Source organism: Pectinophora gossypiella, unplaced genomic scaffold (genome assembly GCF_024362695.1).
Source record: "Pectinophora gossypiella unplaced genomic scaffold, ilPecGoss1.1 Pgos_31, whole genome shotgun sequence".
Lineage (NCBI taxonomy): Eukaryota > Metazoa > Arthropoda > Insecta > Lepidoptera > Gelechiidae > Pectinophora > Pectinophora gossypiella.
In genome coordinates, this window is record NW_026063241.1 from 1,201,789 (window position 1) to 1,224,150 (window position 22,362).

The window sequence follows — 22,362 nt, forward strand, 5'->3', positions numbered from 1 at the left end:
CACTTGCTTGGTTGCGCTCATCTCCTGACAAGTGGCGAACTTACGTTTGTAACCGCATCGCGGAAACTACGAGTAACGTACCTGCTGCACAGTGGCACCATGTACGCTCTGCTGACAACCCGGCGGACCCTGCGTCCCGAGGTGTTCTACCGTCTCGCTTGGACCATCAACAATGGTTCCATGGACCCTCCTGGCTCTCTAAACCGCAGCCCGAATGGCCTATATCTCACGTCAATTGTCATACTGACGAAGAACGTCGCAAACACACTCTCGTCACTCAAAAGAGTGAACCCACTCTCGAGTTCATCGAGCGATTCTCTTCGCTGCCCAAGATGCTGCGCATCGTGGCACTAATCTTTCGATTTTACAATAAATGTCGTAAAACAGAATCATATGCTTCTCAGCACGTAACGGTTCCAGAGACCAAACAGGCTCTCAACCGCATTATTTCACTGGTTCAATCCGAACATTTCTCAGAAGACATCTCTCGTCTTAAGGACGATGACAGATGTACTCAACGTCTTCAAAGACTTAAACCTTTTATTGATGACGTCGGACTCCTCAGGGTCGGCGGCAGAATTAGTCATGCCAACATTCCTTACGATGCAAGACATCAGATTATTTTACCAAAACGACATCATTTTACAAATTTACTCATAGATTTTTATCATACGACAAACTTACACGTTGGCCCTCAGACTTTACAGTGCATACTTGCACAAACTTACTGGATTCTCTGCGCTCGCGACGCTGTCCGTATGCGCACACGCCGCTGCGTGCGTTGCTTCCGCGCGCGACCGGTCGCTCGACAGCCGCCGATGGCTCCACTACCGGCCGCCCGAGTTCGTAATTTACGTCCATTTCTCCACGTCGGGATTGATTTTGCTGGACATTTCAATCTTAAATCTAATAAATATCGAAATGCGAAAATATTCAAATCATATGTTTGCGTCTTTATTTGCATGTCAACTAAAGCTATTCATCTCGAACTCGTTCCAGAATTGTCAACTGAGGCATTCCTAAATGCATTACGCCGTTTCATATCACGTCGAGGGTTATGTACGGACATTTATTCCGACAACGGAAAAAACTTTGTAGGTTGTAATCGTTACCTCTCAGAACTTTACTCGTTCTTACAGAATGAAGCGAACAACGCTGTCATTCAAAATCATTTAACTGATATGTCCATAACTTGGCATTTTAATCCGCCTTACGGAAGCCACTTTGGTGGAATATATGAATCCGCGGTCAAGTCACTCAAGGTTCATTTGCATCGCGTCATAGGTTCTCTTGCACTTACACAAGACGAATTTAACACATTAATTTGTCAGATTGAAGCTGTTCTGAATTCAAGGCCACTCAGCAGCCTCAGTAACGATCCTTCCGATCCGTTACCACTAACACCCGGACACTTCCTTATCGGGGAACCTTTAAATGCACTCCCCGAGTTTAACCTAACTCACGACAATCCTAACCGCCTCGTCAGGTGGCAAGTGATTCAACAAGCTGTACAACATTTTTGGAAGCGCTGGAGTGTCGAATACCTCCACCAGCTTCAACAGCGTGGTAAATGGTTTCACGATGACCCTAACACACCCCTCCGTGAGGGATCTGTAGTTGTGTTGATCGACAACACGCTGCCGCCGCTGCAGTGGCGCCTGGCGCGCGTGCAGCAGCTGCACCCGGGCTCTGACGGTGTTACTCGCGTCGTGACTGTGCGCACCGGTAATACCGTAACCAAGCGACCTGTCGTTAAGGTCTGCCCGTTGCCTATTGATTAGGTATTTCTTTTACTATTTCATTGCATGTTGTAGTATTCTAAGTTTAGCATAGTTTCTTAATAAAATAAGCATTATTTTATGGTCGGCGGCATGTTCCGTACTTCTTTTAAAACCAATTGTCACAAGCACAAGACGGTTATTTCTAGTTCGTAATTTATGTATTTCTATTCATCCAAATCGATAGCTAATTTGAATTTTGGATATGATCAAAACGCTTTGCAAAATGCATTAATGAAACGCACACGACAGTGCTGCCAACGTGAAGAGACTGAACTACGTCTCTTTCTCATTGCATTCTCAAGACTTTTCAAGTCGAACGAATCACAACGGCTCAACGAGCTCATACGCCTTCTAGGCTTTTCTATTTCCCAAAAGTGCTCAATTACTCCAAATTATCGACACAAGACAAGTGCAATCTTACACACAAGGACTATATACACTGCCTGTGGTGAACGAGACCGGGGCGCCCCGAAATCCAGCAGACGAGGAGCTTCAGGTCAGTCCAATTTTCTCTCTTTAGCTATCGAAGTCAAACTCCCTAACAATACTGTTTATTTACGGAGGCGAAGTGACGCGCCGGTGCACAAAAACCGTAATGACATTAGTTGACAGCTGCGTTCAGGAAGCGGGAAACTAACTTTTTTTTTTAGCTTTGGATATGAGCTTTGAAAATTGTGACGATGCTGGAGCATGAGACGTAGACTACACTGTTAAATAACTCTCGAACAAGGAGCGAGTATAATTTCTTTAAGATCAACTTCAACTTTATGGTTGTATGGCAACCGGTTTCTTTAAGATAATTCGATTCACAAAGCTGTTAATTGACATCGTTTGACGATATGAAGCTGGCATACACCGAATACACATCACAGTAACTTTGTAAAACTGTAATTATAATATCACTTTTTGTTAGTCTGATTATGCTGAAGGTAGAACATTAAAAAGTATGTCTGTTTCATCACGTATCAGTAATGTCATATTATCGTTCATAAATTACATTGTTGGATTCACAATTAAATCGAAACTTGCTTATGATAACTGAAGTCTGAATCATTATTTTGTATTAAACAAATTACGAGGTCGTAATTCGTAATGTCAGGATAAGCCAAGTGTTAGGTTTGATATTTGTTTTCTCGCTGCATTATTATAATTTAAATCTTGTGGTTCATATTACATTGTAAAATCATTGTAAAATGTCTTGTTAATTAGTTTAGAACTATTTTATCACTGTATTCTAATAAAACTTCTAATTAATTTCTTTCCTAACGTGTAAACTATTTTGCACACAAACATTCTTGACAGCTGACATTTTATTCTTTTAAAATCTACGCCATGGTGTTGCCATTTGTCAGCTGTCATGAACATTTGGGTTTTAGTTTAGTGCGCTACTAGAGCCACCTTTTTTATTTTATTTTCACGTGACTTATTGTGGATTTGCCGCAGATGGCATTAACTACTTGGCCGGACAAATGGGGAGCGCTGAAGGCTCTCACCCGGTAACTACTAGCGCCACCGTAGGTTATAAATACAACGTGGAAATGTAAATAAAGTTTAGTTCGTTACCAATCGTCGGTGTTTTCATTATTAATATAATGTACAAAAACATTTAATATCGTTATTGTTAAAATTATTCATCTTAGAATAAATCAATTGATTAATTAGTTGATTATTTAGCTTATTCCATTTTGCTATTTTTTTTTAGATAGTTTTTCTTAAAACAACTACCTACCATAAATTTCCCTTGTTCTTTGTTATTTTTCTAAATTTATTTTGCTAAATTCATTTTTGTTGTATGTAACTTGCTGACAGCCACATCTTCCATCTTCAATCAAGCTAAGGAATCGGCATATGGCAGTCAGACTGGAAATTCGGGCAATTCTTGAAATAGCTAATTCCGGTAACCAGGGTTTACCTTTCGGGTTCAACACTACGGTTCACCTTTCGGGTTCAACATTACGACTTCACCTTTCGGGTTCAACACTACGACTTCACCCTTCGGGTTCTACAACCCGCTGGATCCTCTACGGTTCCTTTACTTATTATCTACCACTTCTGCTACCCCTGCTGCGCGCGCCGGTGTACCCCGTGTCGTCGTGAGAAGAGTTACAGGGAAGTGGTAGTTTTATTACTGCACCAAGGGTATTCAGCCAGTATTGGATTACCTGCGACCCAGAGATCCTATCGCACCCCCCGTGGAAAAACGCAGTAAGTGGACTAGCGACATTTTTTTTATTGCACCATTCAATTCAGCGTACACGAATACACCTTCTCACAAATTTTCATTATGATATCAGTAAAAATGAAGAAATTATTACAAAAACAATGAAATTGTGCAACATTGATAAAAATATTTTTCCCCCATAATAAGAAAGTATAGTATAAATACGTGATTTTTTTTTTTTTGTAATTTTCCCATATAGTAAAGTCATAATAACACTTACGTCGATTTTACACGAAAGTTTTTTAGGATGGTCGAGTCGTAAGTAAACGTACTGACATGTTTCACGACATTATACGACACGACTGTGTTTGTACGTCTAGTTACTTCGTTATTCCACGAATCTTGTAGCGTTACTATTTGGTGTAACTCCAGCTACTTGCCTATTCTGCGAATCTTTTAGCGTAACGGTTTGGTGTAAATATAATCACGTAGTTTTTTCCAAGCAAGGTTTGATATTACTATTACGTTATTTCATTTAACTTCATTTTTCGATGACATATTTACACTATACTCTTCGTAAATATGATTTGTCGTGTTATTCTAATTACCTACAAATATAGACTACTTATTAATGTCCTAAATAAATATACTTACTAATCACTAGCGTAAATCCCTACGTTTTATTTGGTGACTGTACTTGCGCCGTGCCGGCGGCGGCGGGCTGCACACTCAAAGAGAGGTATTAGAAAGATATTAGAGAGGTATTAGATCTATCCACCAATTTTTCGTCAATCTCAACTTTTTATTCAACCAAAAATCGACCCTATTATTACTGTACTGTGATCGTTATTTGTAGGGTCGTATGCTGATTGTGGTTTTACCACGGTAAAACCAAGATCACCCAGAGACAAAATTATTGCCGACGAAGTTTATAAAAAACGACCTTATTATTATTGCACTGTGATCGTTATTTGTAGAGTGAAAGCTGATTGTCTATTTGTGATCGTAGTTTTACCACGGTATTCCGTCAGTCAGCATACGACCCTACAATTAACGATCGTTTTGTAGTAATAATAAGGTCGATTTTTGTTAGAATAAAAAGTCATGTTGACGAATGTTGGATAGATGTAATAATTATCTCTCTATTTAATTTGTTCATGGTGGCTACTCGAAGCGTGCATATCTTTGTGTGGAAGTAAAAAACCCAAGGATTATACGTATGCTCAACTTGGACAAAATCGAAGATGGTGAGTTATTTACTTATAAATAGATTAGCTAGATTTTAGGGACCTATTACCTTACCTACTTAGTATATTACTATTTATTAGACTATTAATATTAAATATTTTGTTTTGTAAGGTTTACACAGAAGTAGATACCTACCTACTCGACGTAAGTTGGTTTGGTTAATGCGTGATGATGATTGCACTGCTCTGTACTAATTATTAAAGTAAACTAAGCATGCCTATGTGCCTATTCGGTGCTTTTTATCTATAAACTTACAACCTATTTAAATTGGGGTGTGCGGTTTTTGTACATTCGCTATCACCTGGCATAGCACCTGGTATATGAATAAAATAATGATATTTTAACAAAAAACTATATTCTCCTTAAACATCTCCCAGCTCCATGGCTAACTGTTGAACTCCGTGAGTTGATGGCTCGAAAGGCTGCTGCAAAAACTGCGTATAAGTTGAATGCTTCTGAGGTGAATCGTATCAAATACAGGAATGCCAGGAATCGCAGTAACACTGCGTGCAGGGATGCTCAGCGTCGCCACATCTATGCTTCGGTTGCTAACGGGGATCCACCTCAGGTATGGAAATTTCTTAACTCTCTCGGGATTGGTAAAACCAAGACTGATTCTCCTTTTGACGTAGATGTCCAAGCGCTTAATAGACATTTCACTTCTGGGGCTGCTACTTTTGACTCAGCTACCAAGTCTCTCACCCTCCAACGTTTGGAAAACTCCGTGACTGCTTCCGCTAATCCCTTAGTATTCACTCCAGTCTCGGAGAGTGATGTGAGGAAACATATCCTATCCATCTCCTCAAACGCTGTTGGATGCGACGATGTCAGCCGCAAGATGATTATCCCCATCCTTGATATTGTTTTTCCCGTTATCACGCACATCCTTAATTTCTCGTTGTTTTCCTCGACCTTCCCCAGTGCTTGGAAACTAGCTCTTGTGGTACCAATACCTAAAACTAGTTGTCCATCCTCCTTATCCCATTTTCGTCCCATTTCCATTCTTCCTTTTCTATCCAAGGTGCTTGAACGGTTAGTACATCACCAGTTATATAGCTTCCTCTCCAAGAATCAGCTAATGAACGTGTTGCAATCTGGTTTCCGTCCGGGGCACAGTACTGTTACTTCGCTTGTTAAAGTTTCCGATGATATCCGTTTTGGTATGGAACACCAAAAAGTTACAGTGCTTGGCCTTCTTGACTTCAGCAATGCTTTCAACAGTGTCGATTTTGATGTCCTTCTTTCCTTCCTTAAATTGTTGAATATCTCCTCCCCTGTCACGGACTGGTTCCGCAGTTATTCAGTGACCGTCGGCAGCAGGTCAAAGTGGATGGCAAGCTGTCTGACTGGTGCAATATTACTGCGGGTGTCCCGCAGGGTGGTGTCCTTTCCCCACTTCTTTTTTCCATCTTCATTAACTCCATATCCCATAACCTTACCTGTTCCTACCACTTATATGCAGATGATCTGCAGATTTATGCTCAGGCAACTGTAGATGCTATCGGGCGGGCTGTCAGCGAGATTAATGGCGATTTAGTATCCATTGCGTCTTGGGCAACCTCTCACGGGCTTGCCGTTAATCCTTGTAACTCGCAAACCATAATTGTTGGGTCTCGCGGGCAGCTTGCTCGCATCGACAAACCCCATCTTTCTCCAGTTTCTTTCATGGGCACCGTTATACCGTTTTGTGAGACTGTCAAAAACCTGGGTATATATTTCGACAGTAACTTGTCTTGGACTCGGCAGATCAACGAGGTCAGCCGAAAAATTTTCTCGTCGCTGCGGTCCCTTGGGCGCCTTCGTAACTTTCTGCCCACCAGGACTAAAATCGCTCTCGCCCAGTCCCTTCTCCTACCTATCCTCGATTATGCCGATGTCTGCTATCTGGACATCACTGAGGAGTTGCTCAACAAGCTAGAAAGATTACAAAACGCAGCCATTCGCTTCGCGTTTGGGCTGCGTAAATTCGATCACATCTCTGAGTACCGAGCGAAACTCAAGTGGCTTCCGGTGCGGCTTCGGCGTAATTCGCATATCCTTTGTCTCCTGTTCAACATCCTTCACAATCCTTCTACTCCCAATTACCTGAAAGAGCGGTTTAGTCTTAGGACAGAGGTTCACCATCGACAGCCTCGATCCTGCAACAGAATGTTGTTAGTAGGCCCTGTTCACCATACAGATTTCTATGGGCAGTCTTTTACGGTGCAATCTGTGCGACTGTGGAATTCTTTACCTCCCGCCATCAGAATAGCTAATTCTCTTCAGAGTTTTAAAAATCTGTTACGTGCTCATTACGAGTCGCTGTGTGGATATTAATATAACGTATTTTATCCTTTAGTATTTATTGGAAACTATTGTCATATCTACATGTAATGTCATATTTAATTATAATATATACGTCTGATATAAATGTATGTATTTATATTTATATATTTCTCGCATGGAGCGTCGCCGCCTGCCGCCGTCCGCGCCGCCGCCTCCCCGCGCCCCGAGCCGTCTCCTCTCCGGAATGTTACTGCGCGTAATGCGCTGCATATTATATGCACGTACATACCTCATACTGAGTATCACGTCGATTGTTTGTCCACATTTTATGACAGGATAAGTGCTGCAATAGACTCAAGCCCAAACGACCATTTTCTTATACTAGGGGACTTCAATGTAACTTATGGACGTTGGTACCGAGACGAAAATACTGACAGCATGTTTTTATATCCTAGTGATGACCATTCTATCTCTATAACTTCGGATTTCATGCACTTTTCTCATATTAATCAATTTAACTGGATTTTGAATATGAACGGCAGATTGCTTGACCTAGTTTTTTGTAATAAACGTTGTACTGTCGTACGAAACACACACCCCATAACTCCGGAGGATAAAAAGCATCACCCTGCGCTCGATATCACCATTTCTATTAGCGATTTTGTACCTTTTAAAAGTAACCCTAAATGTTTTAAACCTTCTTTTTATCTAGCAGATTTTGAAGCAATTAAAACAGCATTATCACAAATCAATTGGCTCAGAGAATTTCGAAACAGAGGTAATTTAGAGTCTGTTGTTACATATTTCTATTCAGTATTGAATGATTTGATTGAGTTACACGTACCTAAAAAACAAGTTCATTCACCTAGTCGATATGAGCCTTGGGTTACAAAACCTCTCATAAAGGTTCTTAATGAGAAACGTAAATATCACCGAATCTGGAAAAAATACCGCTGTCCCCTTGACTATCAACTTTTCAAACTGCTGCGTGCTCGCGCCATCAAACTTGAACGTACTTGTTATAATACCTATACTAAACTCACTGAAGATAAAATAAAAATCTCTCCTCAATACTTTTATACATATATGAAGTCTAAAATGAAAAACCGAGATATACCGTATCAGTTATCATACCAAAATATCACTTCTACCGATGGGAAAGAAATCTGCAACCTATTTAATACATATTTTAACTCAGTGTTTATAGAACCTACAAGTAATAACAACAGTGACAGGTATTTTCATTCTTCTCCATCAGATAGCGCTATAGACATAAACAATATTAACTTAAACTTTAAAATAGTTGAAAAAGAGCTTAAAAACGTAAATACCAAAAAAGGGGCAGGTCACGATGGTATTCATCCCCTACTAGTTTCTATATGTTACAAAGAGCTTACAATTCCAATAACCTATATATACACTAAGTCGTTATCAGAAGGCTCGTTTCCTGATATATGGAAAACGGCTCTTATTACACCTATTCCAAAAAATGATAAAACCAGTGATGTCACCCAGTATAGACCAATATCAAAATTATGCGTATTCGGTAAAATTTTAGAAAAAATTGTAACAAACCAATTGGCGGCTAGATTGAAAAACTTTATATCACCAACACAACACGGTTTCTTACGGGGTCGGTCTGTAGAATCGAATCTCTTAACTTTTACAAATTACTTATTTAAAGCCATGGATCAACGTCTGCAGGTAGATGTCTTTTATTCAGACTTCTCTAAGGCTTTTGACAAAATTGGTCACGACTTACTTCTAGAAAAGCTCTGGAAGGCCGGAATACACGGCGATCTGCTCCGCTGGATAAAATCGTACATATCAAATAGATCACAGGCAGTTTCTTTACGAGGTTTTATCTCTGACTTCCAAAACGTACCTTCAGGTGTCCCACAGGGTTCCCATCTCGGGCCCCTGATGTTTACGATATATATCAACGATATTGGTAACAGCACTAATTACAGTAATCAACTATTATACGCTGATGATGCAAAATTCTTTAGAATTATTCAAAATAAATCAGATTGTGATAAACTTCAAACCGACATTACTTCGCTAGTTACATACTGTTCCAATAACCAACTTTTTTTAAATTCTGACAAATGTTATATTATAACTTACACTCGAAAGAAAAAACCTATTTTATATAATTATGAATTATATGGCCAACACATCACAAGAGTTAACTCAGTTAGAGATTTGGGAGTACAATTGGACCATGAATTATCCTTTAAGGAACACTATGATATTACTATCAATAAAGCTTTTAAACAACTGGGTTTCATCTTACGAGCTTGTAAACCTTTCAAACAAAGCATAACATATAAAACTATATACTTTAGTTTAGTACGGTCCATAGTTGAGTTTTGTTCTGTAGTCTGGAACCCCTTTAGTGTATGTCATATTGATCGCTTAGAAAAAATACAAAAAAAGTTTATAAGGGCTCTTGATTATAGAACAGGTCATAACTATGTAAACTATTTAGAATCCTTAAAACATCACAATCTTTTACCTCTAAAATTAAGGCGAGACCAATTCGATTACATGTACCTGTATAAAATCCTAAATAACCTCGTAGACTCCCCTAGCCTTCTAGAGGAAATAAAATTCAAAACTCCTCGCAAAACCATTCGAAGAACTAACAACTTGTTCGCAATACCTTCTTACCACACTAATTATACTTCTAACAATTTCTTTCGTCGCTGTTTGGCCGGTTATAATAATAATATATCTCACATTGATCCTTTTTCTAACAACACTTTGAACTTTAATTATACTTCGCTGGTTCTTCCGAAAGATTATTTACTTGTAGTAGTGCCCTTGTATCGCTGTCGTCACAAATTTTAAAGCCTCTAATTATGAAAAAAGGAGACATAAAATGGCAACACTATTACCCGCCATTTCCACACCGTACTCGAGCCCAAACGCCATTCTTTGTTCTTGTGCGCTGTTGTTCACACACACCAGAAATGGAAAAAATTCGTGAAAAAATTCGTTACCTGAAGAACAAATTAACCAAACGAAAACGTGTACGTGCAACATTAGAATCATGTACATCGGATTCATCATCATCGGATTCACCTTCACCGCGAAAACGAGTACGTCGCGTGATTTCCAGTGAATCCTCGAATGGTGAACAAGTCGACGAAACAGATAACGGTTAGTAAAGTAAATACTCGTATATGTACAACATGACCCATCATGTTATTCAAAATTAGAATTTTTGTTATCGGTATCTACACTTCTGAAAAATATCAATGTACCCACATTTTAGTGACAAGCGATGGTTGCAAGTATTGTCTGTATGGCATACGCAACTTCATAACAAAGCGTTACAAGTGTCGACTGAATGTCACACGTAATGTCTTATACTAAGCTGCACTACGATTATTATTTTTTTTTTAAAATTAACGTTGCAAGTATTGACTGGATGTCATACGCAAAGATTAATACGATATATATTATGTCGATATATTGCCACAACATGTAATATGTTATGATATTTTTTCAGTTGCTGAAATTCATTCGGAAAACAAGGACGATGACGATATATTCTCGGTTTTCGGCGAAGATCCAACTCTGAGCAAAGATTTTGGAGAAGAAATACATTCTCACTTAGCAGTTCGTTGGAATAATATTTTACAGAAAGGAATTAAAAAAGAAAATCGTTCTGACTTAATAAAACAATATTTGCCACCTTCCAACTGTACTTTCTTGCTTCCTCCAAAACTGAACGATGAAATAAAAGCTGCTGTTCAAGAAACCGCCGTGAAAAGAGATTCTAAACTAGAACAAAAACAGGCTCAACTTGGAGCTGGCATTACTTGCATTGGTAAAGCTATTGACGTAGCTCTTAAAATACCCGACAAACAATTGCGGGAAAAAATAATTAAATATATGGGTGATGGCGGACAAATATTAACGGATCTTCACTATTTAGAGTCGTTGACCAGAAGATCACTTTTAGGACAAGGGTTAAATAAAAATACTAAAGATGCCATAAAAGACATACCTCGAGATAATTTTTTATTCGGCGAAGTGTTACCCGACAAATTAAAAGCTGTTAAGGCGTGTTCAAAGTCAGCTACTGACATTAAAGTTAAGCCACAAAAAGCTTCGTCTTCACATCAGAGACCGAACAGTAAGGCGTCTAATAATTCATATACCGCCCCAGCGACTTTAAACTGGAGGGGCTCGTCTCACCGGCCACTGAACACCATGACGGCAGGCGCGTATCGCGAGCGCCGTCCTGCAGCGCCAACGTCCTCAGCAGCCCCGCGTCGGGCGCAGACGAGCCAGCGCCCTCAACAAGCCAAGCGGTCTTAGAGGACGACCAGGTAATCCAGCACGCTGGGAGGATCAAGTATTTTTATTCTCGATGGTGTCAAATAACGAACGACAACACAATTCTTTCTTGGGTTAAAGGTTATCAAATACCTTTCAGTCGTCCAGTATATCAAGGTGTACCATTGGTTACTTATCCCCATAATATCGAAGAAGATAAACAGTTTACAAAAGAAATAGATAGGCTCGTTTCTATCGGAGCCATAAATGAATGCTTACCGTGTACGGGACAATTCATATCAAAAATATTTTTGATCAGCAAACCTAATGGTGATAAACGTTTAATTCTTAATCTTAAATCATTAAATACGTTTATTGATACGTCTCATTTCAAATTGGAAGATCTCCGAACTGCCGTAAAGTTGATAACCAGAGATTGTAACATGTGTACAATTGATTTAAAGGATGCATATTTTCTTATTAATATCACTAAAAACCATAGAAAATATTTAAGGTTTCAATACAAATCAAAATTATATGAATTTTCAGTGTTGCCTTTTGGTCTCAATGTTGCTCCGTTTGTTTTTACTAAATTAATGAAACCGGTTATGCAATACTTGCGTCGGTTGGGATATTTATCTGTTTATTACTTGGACGACTTACTACTAATAGGAAAAACATATGAACAATGTAAAGAGAATTTAAATACCACAAATAATGTTTTGACATATTTAGGATTTGTAATAAATTATAAGAAAAGTGTTTTATACCCAAGCAAATGTTGCAAATTTCTTGGTTTCATATTAAATTCGAAAAAATTAACCCTTTCTTTGACGACTGAGAAGCGGTTACGAATAAAATCCGAGTTATTATGGCTTTTAGAAGTCGAATCTTGCTCTATAAGATCCTTTGCTCGAGTCTTGGGTTTACTTAGTTCAGCATGCCCTGCAGTTGCTTATGGATGGTCACATACTAAAATGTTTGAACGAGTGAAGTATTTAAATTTAAAAGACGATGACGATTACGATAAACATCTTAAAATCCCTCATAATCTTCAAGAAGATATTCAGTGGTGGTTATCAAAAATTGATACAACATTTAACATCATTAGACAAAATAATTTTGTATTAGAAATTTATTCGGACGCATCGCGCACTGGTTGGGGGGCTAGCTGTGGAGATAAACGGGCAAGTGGTCTTTGGTCTATAAGTGAATCTAAAAAGCATATAAATGAATTAGAATTGATTGCTGCTTTTTTTGGCATACAAATTTTTACAAGAAACATTTACGATTCAGAAATTATTATTCGAGTAGACAATACAACGGCTGTTTCTTACATTAACAGGATGGGTGGCGTCCAGTACGTTCACCTTAATAAGATTGCCAAAAATATTTGGGACCTTTGCGAGGAGCAAAACAATTTTGTGTTTGCGTCCTATATATCGTCAATAGATAATGCGATTGCAGATTCTGAATCTCGTAAACAGTATTTAGATACAGAATGGCAACTGGACACTTGCGCATACATAAAAATTATAAATAGGTTTTCTACTCCTGATATTGATTTATTTGCAAGTCGATTAAACCACAAATGCGACACATACGCATCCTGGCACGGTGATCCAGGCTCTTTCATCGTGGACGCTTTTACACTGAATTGGAAAGATTATTATTTTTATGCGTTTCCACCGTTTTGTTTATTAGTAAAAGTTTTATCAAAAATTATTTCAGACAAAGCAACTGGGATCGTAGTTGCTCCTCGGTGGCCTAATCAGCCTTGGTTTCCGCTTTTTAATAAAATCTGTATTTCAGATTTAGTTACGTTGGATCCTTATCCTAATTTATTGTCATCTCCTTTCAGAGAACGGCACCCACAATACAAAACGCTGTCTTTGATGGCAGGAGTTTTGTGCGGGCAGCGTTACTGAGAAGAGGAGCAACTACCGAGGCCTTAGAAATATTGTTAGATTCTCTATCAGCAAATACTTATAAACAGTACCAATCAGCCTTAAAAGAGTGGAATCTATTTTGTATAAAAAACAGTTATGATTGTTACAATACATCAATTAAGATAATTTTAAGATTTCTTGCAATTATTTGTAATAGAGGTGCAAAATATGGAACCTTAAATTGCTATAGGTCAGCTTTGGTTTTGATTTTAGGGAAACAGATGGACGATGAATTAATATCTCGTTTTCTAAAAGGGGTATATAGACGTACACCTGCTCTGCCTAGATATGATTATACCTGGGACCCATCTATTGTTCTGGACAAACTAAGTAGTTTATATCCAAATGAAGAAATAACTTTTGAATTAATTTCGAAAAAGTTGATTACATTGCTAGCATTAGTAACTGCTCACCGCGTTCAGACACTGTCTCTTATTAAATTACCCAATATCGAAATAAATAATACAAGAATCTTAATTAAGATACCAGACATGATCAAAACCTCAGGAGTAAATCGATCTCAACCTCTATTAATACTTCCATTTTTTGATGAAAAGCCTGAAATTTGTCCAGCAAAAACACTTGTATCATATTTAAATAGAACTGAATCATTGAGGCCGATTAATGTAAATCATTTATTTATTAGTTTTAAAAGACCGTATTCTAGAGTGTCTTCTCAGACTTTGAGCAAATGGATAAAGTGTACGCTGGAATTCAGCGGAGTGGACACTACAATATTCAGTGGCCATAGTACGCGGCACGCCGCCACGTCGGCAGCGAGCCGTCGTGGAGTCAGCTTGCAACTGATCCGTAAGACCGCAGGCTGGTCTGCCACTTCTCGCGTTTTTGCTGATTTTTATAACAGGTCTGTTGTTGAGGACTCTCTAGAAGACGGTTTTGCTAGAGCTATTATTGAGAGCTAAACATTGTAATCTCATGTTGATTATGGTTTATTTTCTACTTTTGTTAAAAAATATTAAATAATAATAATAAAAAAGAGAAAAATATTAAAAGTTACAATTTATTTTCATGCTCTTAACATCTACAAGTAAATAATCTTTCGGAAGAACCAGCGAAGTATAATTAACTATTAAAAGAAACTTACCTGTAAGGGAAGTTCAATAGTAATTATACGAGCTGGTTCTTCCGAAAGATTATGGGATAAACCCACCCTTCCCATTAGTTACTAGAAAACTACAATAATAAGTTTCCTTATCACCCCTATCCTGTTGAAAGTGAAAATAAAATTGATATTCCTGCTTTAAACTTAAATGACGTTTGGGCTCGAGTACGGTGTGGAAATGGCGGGTAATAGTGTTGCCATTTTATGTCTCCTTTTTTCATAATTAGAGGCTTTAAAATTTGTGACGACAGCGATACAAGGGCACTACTACAAGTAAATAATCTTTCGGAAGAACCAGCTCGTATAATTACTATTGAACTTCCCTTACAGGTAAGTTTCTTTTAATAGTTAAATATAAGTGCAAGTAAGAATTTCGATACATTTATTCAAATGACCTTTTTCATTAAAATATTCAGAACCACTGAACTAAACTTTCCTCTTTATTATAAGATATTGTTAAATGAGGCTGAAAGTATAAAGAGGGGAAATGCATTTACATTATGTACTTGTGTGATAATTATCTTCGGAATAATTAAGATTTTGTTTTTATTAAAATAGATTACCTGAGCCCACGTTATTGTGTATTACCTAATATCGACCATATGGGCTTGGTAATAACATTTAGTATATTTTTTTATGTGGTAATAATAAATATAACTTGTTGTGGATTTTTTTTCCTATTCCTCTATGCAACCTTTCACCCACCAATCAGATGATAGAACAACGTACACACAACACATTAACACACGTAACATTGTTTACGCAGCTATCTCTTTAGTGTAATAATTATTGAATTTGTTTTTAGGACAGTAATAGTAACGTCCTATCATTTACTGGAAAAAATAAATAAATGAATAAAACATATTTTACCCTTAGGTATGCAGTTACATATAAGGATAACATTAATTTATTGATTATCGGTCGTGTAGGTATATTATCATCGTTCGTAAAAATCATCCTTTCCTTTAACCTAACTTAACATGATCCTGTTGTTTGCACAGGGATTCACTTCTCGTACCCATCCTGAAGATTTAATATGTCAGGTTATTTAGTGAAGGGACCTGCCTGATTTACGTTACAACACTAACCGAAAAATAGGATAAACATATATTTATCATGAAAATATTATTGTTACTTCTCCACTGCAGTTTGGTTCCGATTGATTAAGTGGAGGGACATTATTGTTGTAATTTTTATATTAATTGTAAACTGTGTTTTGGGCTGATCAGCAACAACATAATAAATCTACAACAACATAATTTAGAGAAAACGCTAATGGTGATGTAAGTTATATGTTAATAATGAACTATTTTTCCTTCCTTTTCACCTATGAGTTAATAATAAAAAGGGCAACTATTCTATCTAACCGAACTAGGTATCAATATTTTACAATTTCGAATGTAATACTTGAAGGAAATTTTCATTGAAGTTATAATATTATCAGGTAGATACCTCAATTTATACTGAGAATTAGTATTGTTATTCCTGATTAACAAAGACAGGATTTGAATCCCATGTCTTAATGATAATGCTAAAACTTTTAGTGATAGACATTCGGAATTAATTTTACCAAAATTTTGAAAAAGTAAATATCATAAAGGTAGGTATATTTGCTTGTGCAAATTTTCCCATTATAACTTTATAGGGAATTCTTCCTCCTCATGAGGTACTATTCTTAAACGGCCTTGCTGCCTGGGCCACTGTTGATACTAATGGCTGTGAGACTGCTAATACATCTGGTTGTAGCTCTGCTACTACTGCTGGCTGTAGGGCTGCTGGTACTGCTGGTTATGGCACTGCTGATCATGACTGGATGCATCACTGCTTTTATTGCTGGCTGTGGGGCGGCCTGCTGATACTGTTCCTTGTGGGCTTTCTGTTCATGCTGTTGGCTGTGGGGCTGCCTGCTGATACTGTTGTCTCTGTTCCACAGATCCTGTTGCTATCTCGTTTACTCACTCTTCGGGCAATGTTATTCATTATTATTTATGTGCTATTTGAATTTTATGATGTTGGTTGACAGAATTTAATAGCAGTATTCTCTAACCATGTCTTGTGTACAGTTATCTCTTTTGAAAGTAATCTCTGACATTACATACTATTAATACTTTGATTTCTAGCACAGTTGAGGTTGATTAATAGAACAGAGGCTTTTAGGTTTTGAATTGTCGGTTATTTCTTCAGAATTTGTACTCTCATTATTTTATAATAATCAATTTGACATAATAGTCTATTGTTTCTCAGCATTAGTCTAATCTTGAGTTTCAACATGGGTAGGTAAGCCCCGACAATTCAATGGTTTATCTTCGATTCCTCAAGTGACAAACCAAACATGGAAATAAAAGTATAAAAAATAGTTGGTCTATGTTCTAGCTATCTACTAGCGTTTAGCAAAAGGCGATACTTGTAGTGGTAGCTTTATGTTATTTGAGTTGATACCATCAAGTCCATTGTCTATCCTCTAAGTGATAGCTCTAGGTATGGAAATGAGAAATAGGTATATAGCGCTTGCTAATGCCGACCATAATCGTGGTAGCTCTTATATTAATAGGGTTCATACCATAAAGTCCATTGTCTATCCTCTAAGTGATAGCTCTAAGTATGGAAATGAGAAATAGGTATATAGCGCTTGCCAATGCCGACCATAATCGTGGTAGCTCTTATGTTAATAGGGTTCATACCATCAAGTCCATTGTCTATCCTCTAAGTGATAGCTCTAAGTATGGAAATGAGAAATAGGTATGTTAGCGCTTGTCAATGGCGACTTTCTTAGTGGTAGCTCTTACATTCATTGTGTTGATACCTTCAAGTCCATTGTCTATCCTCTAAGTGATAGCTCTAGGCATGGAAATGATAAATAGGTATATTAGCGCTTGGCAATGGCGACGTTCCTGGTGGTAGATCTTTTGTTAATTAGGTTGATACCATCAAGTCCATTGTCTATCCTCTAAGTGATAGCTCTAAGTATGGAAATGAGAAATAGGTATGTTAGCGCTTGTCAGTGGCGACCTTCCTAGTGGTAGCTCTTATGTTCATTACATTGATACCTTCAAGTATATTGTCTATCCTCTAAGTGATAGCTCTAGGTATGGAAATGAGAAATAGGTATATTAGCGCTTATCAATGGCGACCTTCCTAATGGTAGCTCTTATGTGCATTGTGCCTTTAAGTCCATTGTCTATCCTCTAAGTGATAGCTCTAGGTATGGAAATGTAAAATAGGTATATTAGCGCTTAGCAATGGCAAACTTCCTAGTGATAGCTCTTATGTACATTAAGTTGGTACCATCAAGTCCACTGTCCGTCCGCTAAATGATAGCTCTAGGTATTAAAATAAGGCATAGGTATATTTGCGCTTTGCAACAGTCTTAGTGGTTGATTTTTATGTTAATAGGGTTGATACATCAATTCCATTGTCTATCCTCTATTGTGATAGCTCTAAAAGGAAACAAATAGTCTGTCTATTCTCTAGTCAGACAGTTCACTACTAGTGCTTAACTAGGTGACTCTCCAAGTGGTGTTCTCTTGTTGGTTAGGTTGGTACCAATAATCATCACCCATACGTTGGAAGCTTGAATTATAATAAGATTAGAGTAATTTGGAAGAAATTGCTTACTATAATAAGGCTATCTTTGCCTGTACTCTCTTAACACTCTTTCTGTTTTTATTGTTAGGGTACATTATCATCATCTTATATTGTAAGTATCATTCGGAGAAGATAACATTATTAACACCACTTAACAGAGACTGTGAGAAGGGATTATGTACTGTTATAATATATATAATATCATTTTTAAGTATGGTTATCTTGTAGTAAACCAATTATAATTCTCTAAATGTTTTAAGTGTTATCTTGAATAAGTTATGTATCTTGTCTACCAATGGTGTAGATGACCTCTGTGATATCGAGTACTACTGTGTCATGGGTACTTCTTGATGAACAGGGTAAACATGAAGTGCTTGTCATGTAATTATCTGAACTTGTCAAATTATTTCCGAGTTAATTATTTACTTTTCTATGCCATTCTGCGGTTATATTTCACTGGTTCTCTTTGTTTTATAATAAAACTGCTCATTTCATTCGCTGATAGTAAGTTATCAACCGCAACATAAGCCAAGAACACGAATTACAAAAACCTTTAAATTTTGTTTCTTTTTGTAAGTCGGGTTCTTGACTTATGTTGCGGTTGATAACTTACTATCAGCGAATGAAATGAGCAGTTTTATAATAAAACAAAGAGAACCAGTGAAATATAACCGCAGAATGGCATAGAAAAGTAAAAAATAATAAACTCTGAAATAATTTGACAAGTTCAGATAATTAGATGACAGAAGCACTTCATGTTTACCCTGTTCATCAAGAAGTACCTATGAGACAGTAGTACTCGATATCACAGAGGTCATCTACACCATTGGTAGACAAGATACATAACTTATTCAAGATAACACTTAAAACATTTAGAGTATTATAATTGGTTCAATACAAGATAACCATACTTAAAAATTATATTATATATATTATTAGTTGTACCCCCGAAGCACTAAACCTCAGAAATCACCGACCCTATATAAGGCGTCGAGACCGGTGAAACTTTTTCATTTCTCTGCGAGCGCCTGCGACGTACACAGCTTAAGAGGACTGTAGTGTGTTACGTAATCCGGGTCACGTGAGCCATTTTGTTTTGTTTTGTAAATTGTTATTTTCATAATTTTCTTTATTTATTTGTAAAGTTATGTTCTATGAAAGTGGGTTGTGACGTTTCTTGAGTAATTTGTGAAGATTGTTTTAAATTGTTAAATAAAGAGATTAGGGTTTTTGTTTGATTATTTTTTTTTTATTTTTATTTCACTTTTGATCCTAAGATCAGAAGTGGGATAAAGGACTTGTTAACGCCCATATAAGAAACAAATCTACCCACATCTTTTTGATATCTTTTTCTCACAATTTATTTTTGTTGTTGTTGTTTTCGTGAAACCTTTTTTTCTGATTTTATTACGTCATTTCTCATACACCCGCCATGCGGAGTAGATCTCGTAATCGCTCGGGAACGCGATCACAAAATGGCTCGCGTTCTCGCTCAAGGCGTCGTCGCCGTTATTCAAGCAGATCGCGTGACCGTTCGCGAAGTAGATCGCGATCATGGGAATATTTTAAACGGATATTAAGAAGGCTGCGTAGCTCATCCCGCGGTGATCGTTCGCGTCATCAGTGTTCGACACGTATGTTGCGAAGTCGTTCTCGTAGTGTAAGTTCGCGCCGTTCTCGTACTAGTCGCCGTTCACGTACTCGTCGTCGCTCGCGTTCCGGCCGTAGCCGAAGTCGCCGTCCAGTAGACGACCGCCAGCGTTCACGCAATCGTAGCATATCACGACATACCCCACCGTTAGAGGCTCGGTTATCTAACTCGAGGGTGACTACCGCGCTTAGGTAGTCAACGTCATGTAACGAATCAAATGTAGCACCACCGTCGGAGAATACTCTGATTCCAAATAATGACTCTAACGTTCGCGGCGTATCTATCGTGTCAACCGCTCAGCGCTCTGAGGCGTCCACCCTCGCACAGGCTTTAGTTGAAGTAATTAAGTCCGTACAGCCTGTTAGGTCACACAATTACTTTGTGTCCAATTTTGATCCCGCTATTAATAGTATCGAGACCTGGTGTGATGAGGTGGACCGCGCCAGAGACACTAATGGTTGGTCCGACCATGAGTGTCTATCACGCGTCGCATCATGCCTCAAAGGCGATGCAAAAGTATGGTTATCTGAGTGGGTCACCAACGACAGGACGTGGTCAAATTTCAAAAGGGAATTCAAACCGCTATGCCCCAGTAAACTTGATTTTGCCAACATTTTATTTGAAACCATGAAAACAACGTCAGATCAGTATAGTACGTATGCGGAGTATGCTCGACGGACACTTTTGCGTTTAAGGGTAGTTCAGGGTCTTAGTGATGAACTGAGAACGCTCATAGTCATTCGCGGTATCGACAGCCCTCAAGTACGCGCAGCGGCTGCTAATGCAGCGCTGACCCCTGAAAGTTTGGTTCAATTTCTGTCGATCTATGTTAAACCAAACAAGAACAAACAAGATGCGCGTTCTCAGGTCTTACCTAAGAAGCGATTTAATCAAAGTCATCCGAACCGATCGTCTACTAAGTGTTTTACGTGTGGCTTGAAAGGTCACATGAGTCGCGATTGTACTAAGAGATCTACGACTGCATCTGACCCTGCACCTTCCTCCAAACCCGGTACTTCCAGTGCCAGTTGCACATTCTGTAAAAAACCGGGGCATACTGAAGATAAGTGTTTCGCCAAGGCACGATCAGAGTCCCGTAATCCCCATAGGGTTAATTTGTGTGTTGATCGGTCGTCTCACCCTAACAATGATATAACGACGTGGTAGTTGAAGGGGTACCAATGGACGTACTCATTGACAGCGGCGCATTGAACATTTCCCTTATCTCTGCAGACGTTCTTAGGCACTTGCCTTGTCAACCAAAACCTAGACGCTGTGTATTAAAAGGTATCAGCGATAAGGAAATAGTGTCTAACTCATACGTTACCACTACAATCGAACTCAACAATATCTCCATCGAAGCAGAGCTAGTAGTCGTACCCTCATCTTGTATGAATACGTCCATCATAATTGGTACGGACATACTGAACCGAAAAGGGGTGATGTATGTTCGAACCAAAGATGCACAGTATTTGACTCATTCCTCTGATGCGCCTCTATGCGTCAACGCTGTTAAGGTTAATGATGGCATCGAGATAAACACTCAACTTCAGGGCGATGAACGCGAAGCTTTGATGAAGGTAATTAATGAATTTTCCGAGTTCTTGATTTCCGGAACGGCCGCGACTACTGTTAAGACGGGCGAAATGGACATAAAATTAACAAGTTCCGATCCTGTGGTATATAGGCCGTACAAACTCTCTTACCAAGAGAAACTCAAAGTGCGGGAAATTACGAAAGATCTTTTAGACAAGGGTGTGATTCGTAGGTCTCAATCTCAATACGCAAGCCCGATCATACTGGTTAAGAAACGCGATGGATCGGACAGGCTTTGTGTCGATTTTAGGGCTTTAAATCGAGTTACTATCAAGGACAGATACCCTCTTCCTTTGATCGATGACCATATCGATCGGCTAGGTAGTTACAAATATTTTACTAGCCTCGATATGGCCACGGGGTTCCATCAGATCCCAATCAAAGAGGAGTGTATCCACCTCACCGGATTCGTGACACCCGAGGACCACTTCGAATATTTGAAGATGCCGTTTGGCTTAGCCAATTCCCCTATCGTGTACCAACGAATAATTAATGACACTTTACGCGAATTAATAGACAGCGGGAAAGTACTAGTGTACGTAGACGACGTTCTTCTCCTTAGTAACTCAGTTTCTGAGGGCATTGAGCTTTTGCAAAAAGTCTTACGGACGCTGACTGAAGCCGGATTTTCGATAAACTTGCGTAAATGCACATTCCTTGCGACAGAAGTCGAATATCTAGGTCGAGTTATCAGTGAGGGTCAGGTGAGACCG

General features: G+C 38.4%; 1 protein-coding gene across 1 annotated transcript; it reads left to right on the forward strand.

Moving 5' to 3' along the window:
* The first annotated feature begins 10,416 nt into the window (after window positions 1-10,416).
* On the forward strand, window positions 10,417-13,682 carry LOC126380905 (uncharacterized). The gene is made up of 3 exons (XM_050030482.1): window positions 10,417-10,620; window positions 10,973-11,798; window positions 13,607-13,682. The coding sequence occupies exons 1-2, from the start codon at window positions 10,431-10,433 to the stop codon at window positions 11,785-11,787; spliced, it is 1,005 nt and encodes a 334-aa protein (XP_049886439.1). The 5' UTR covers window positions 10,417-10,430; the 3' UTR covers window positions 11,788-11,798; window positions 13,607-13,682.
* Window positions 13,683-22,362: the final 8,680 nt, after the last annotated feature.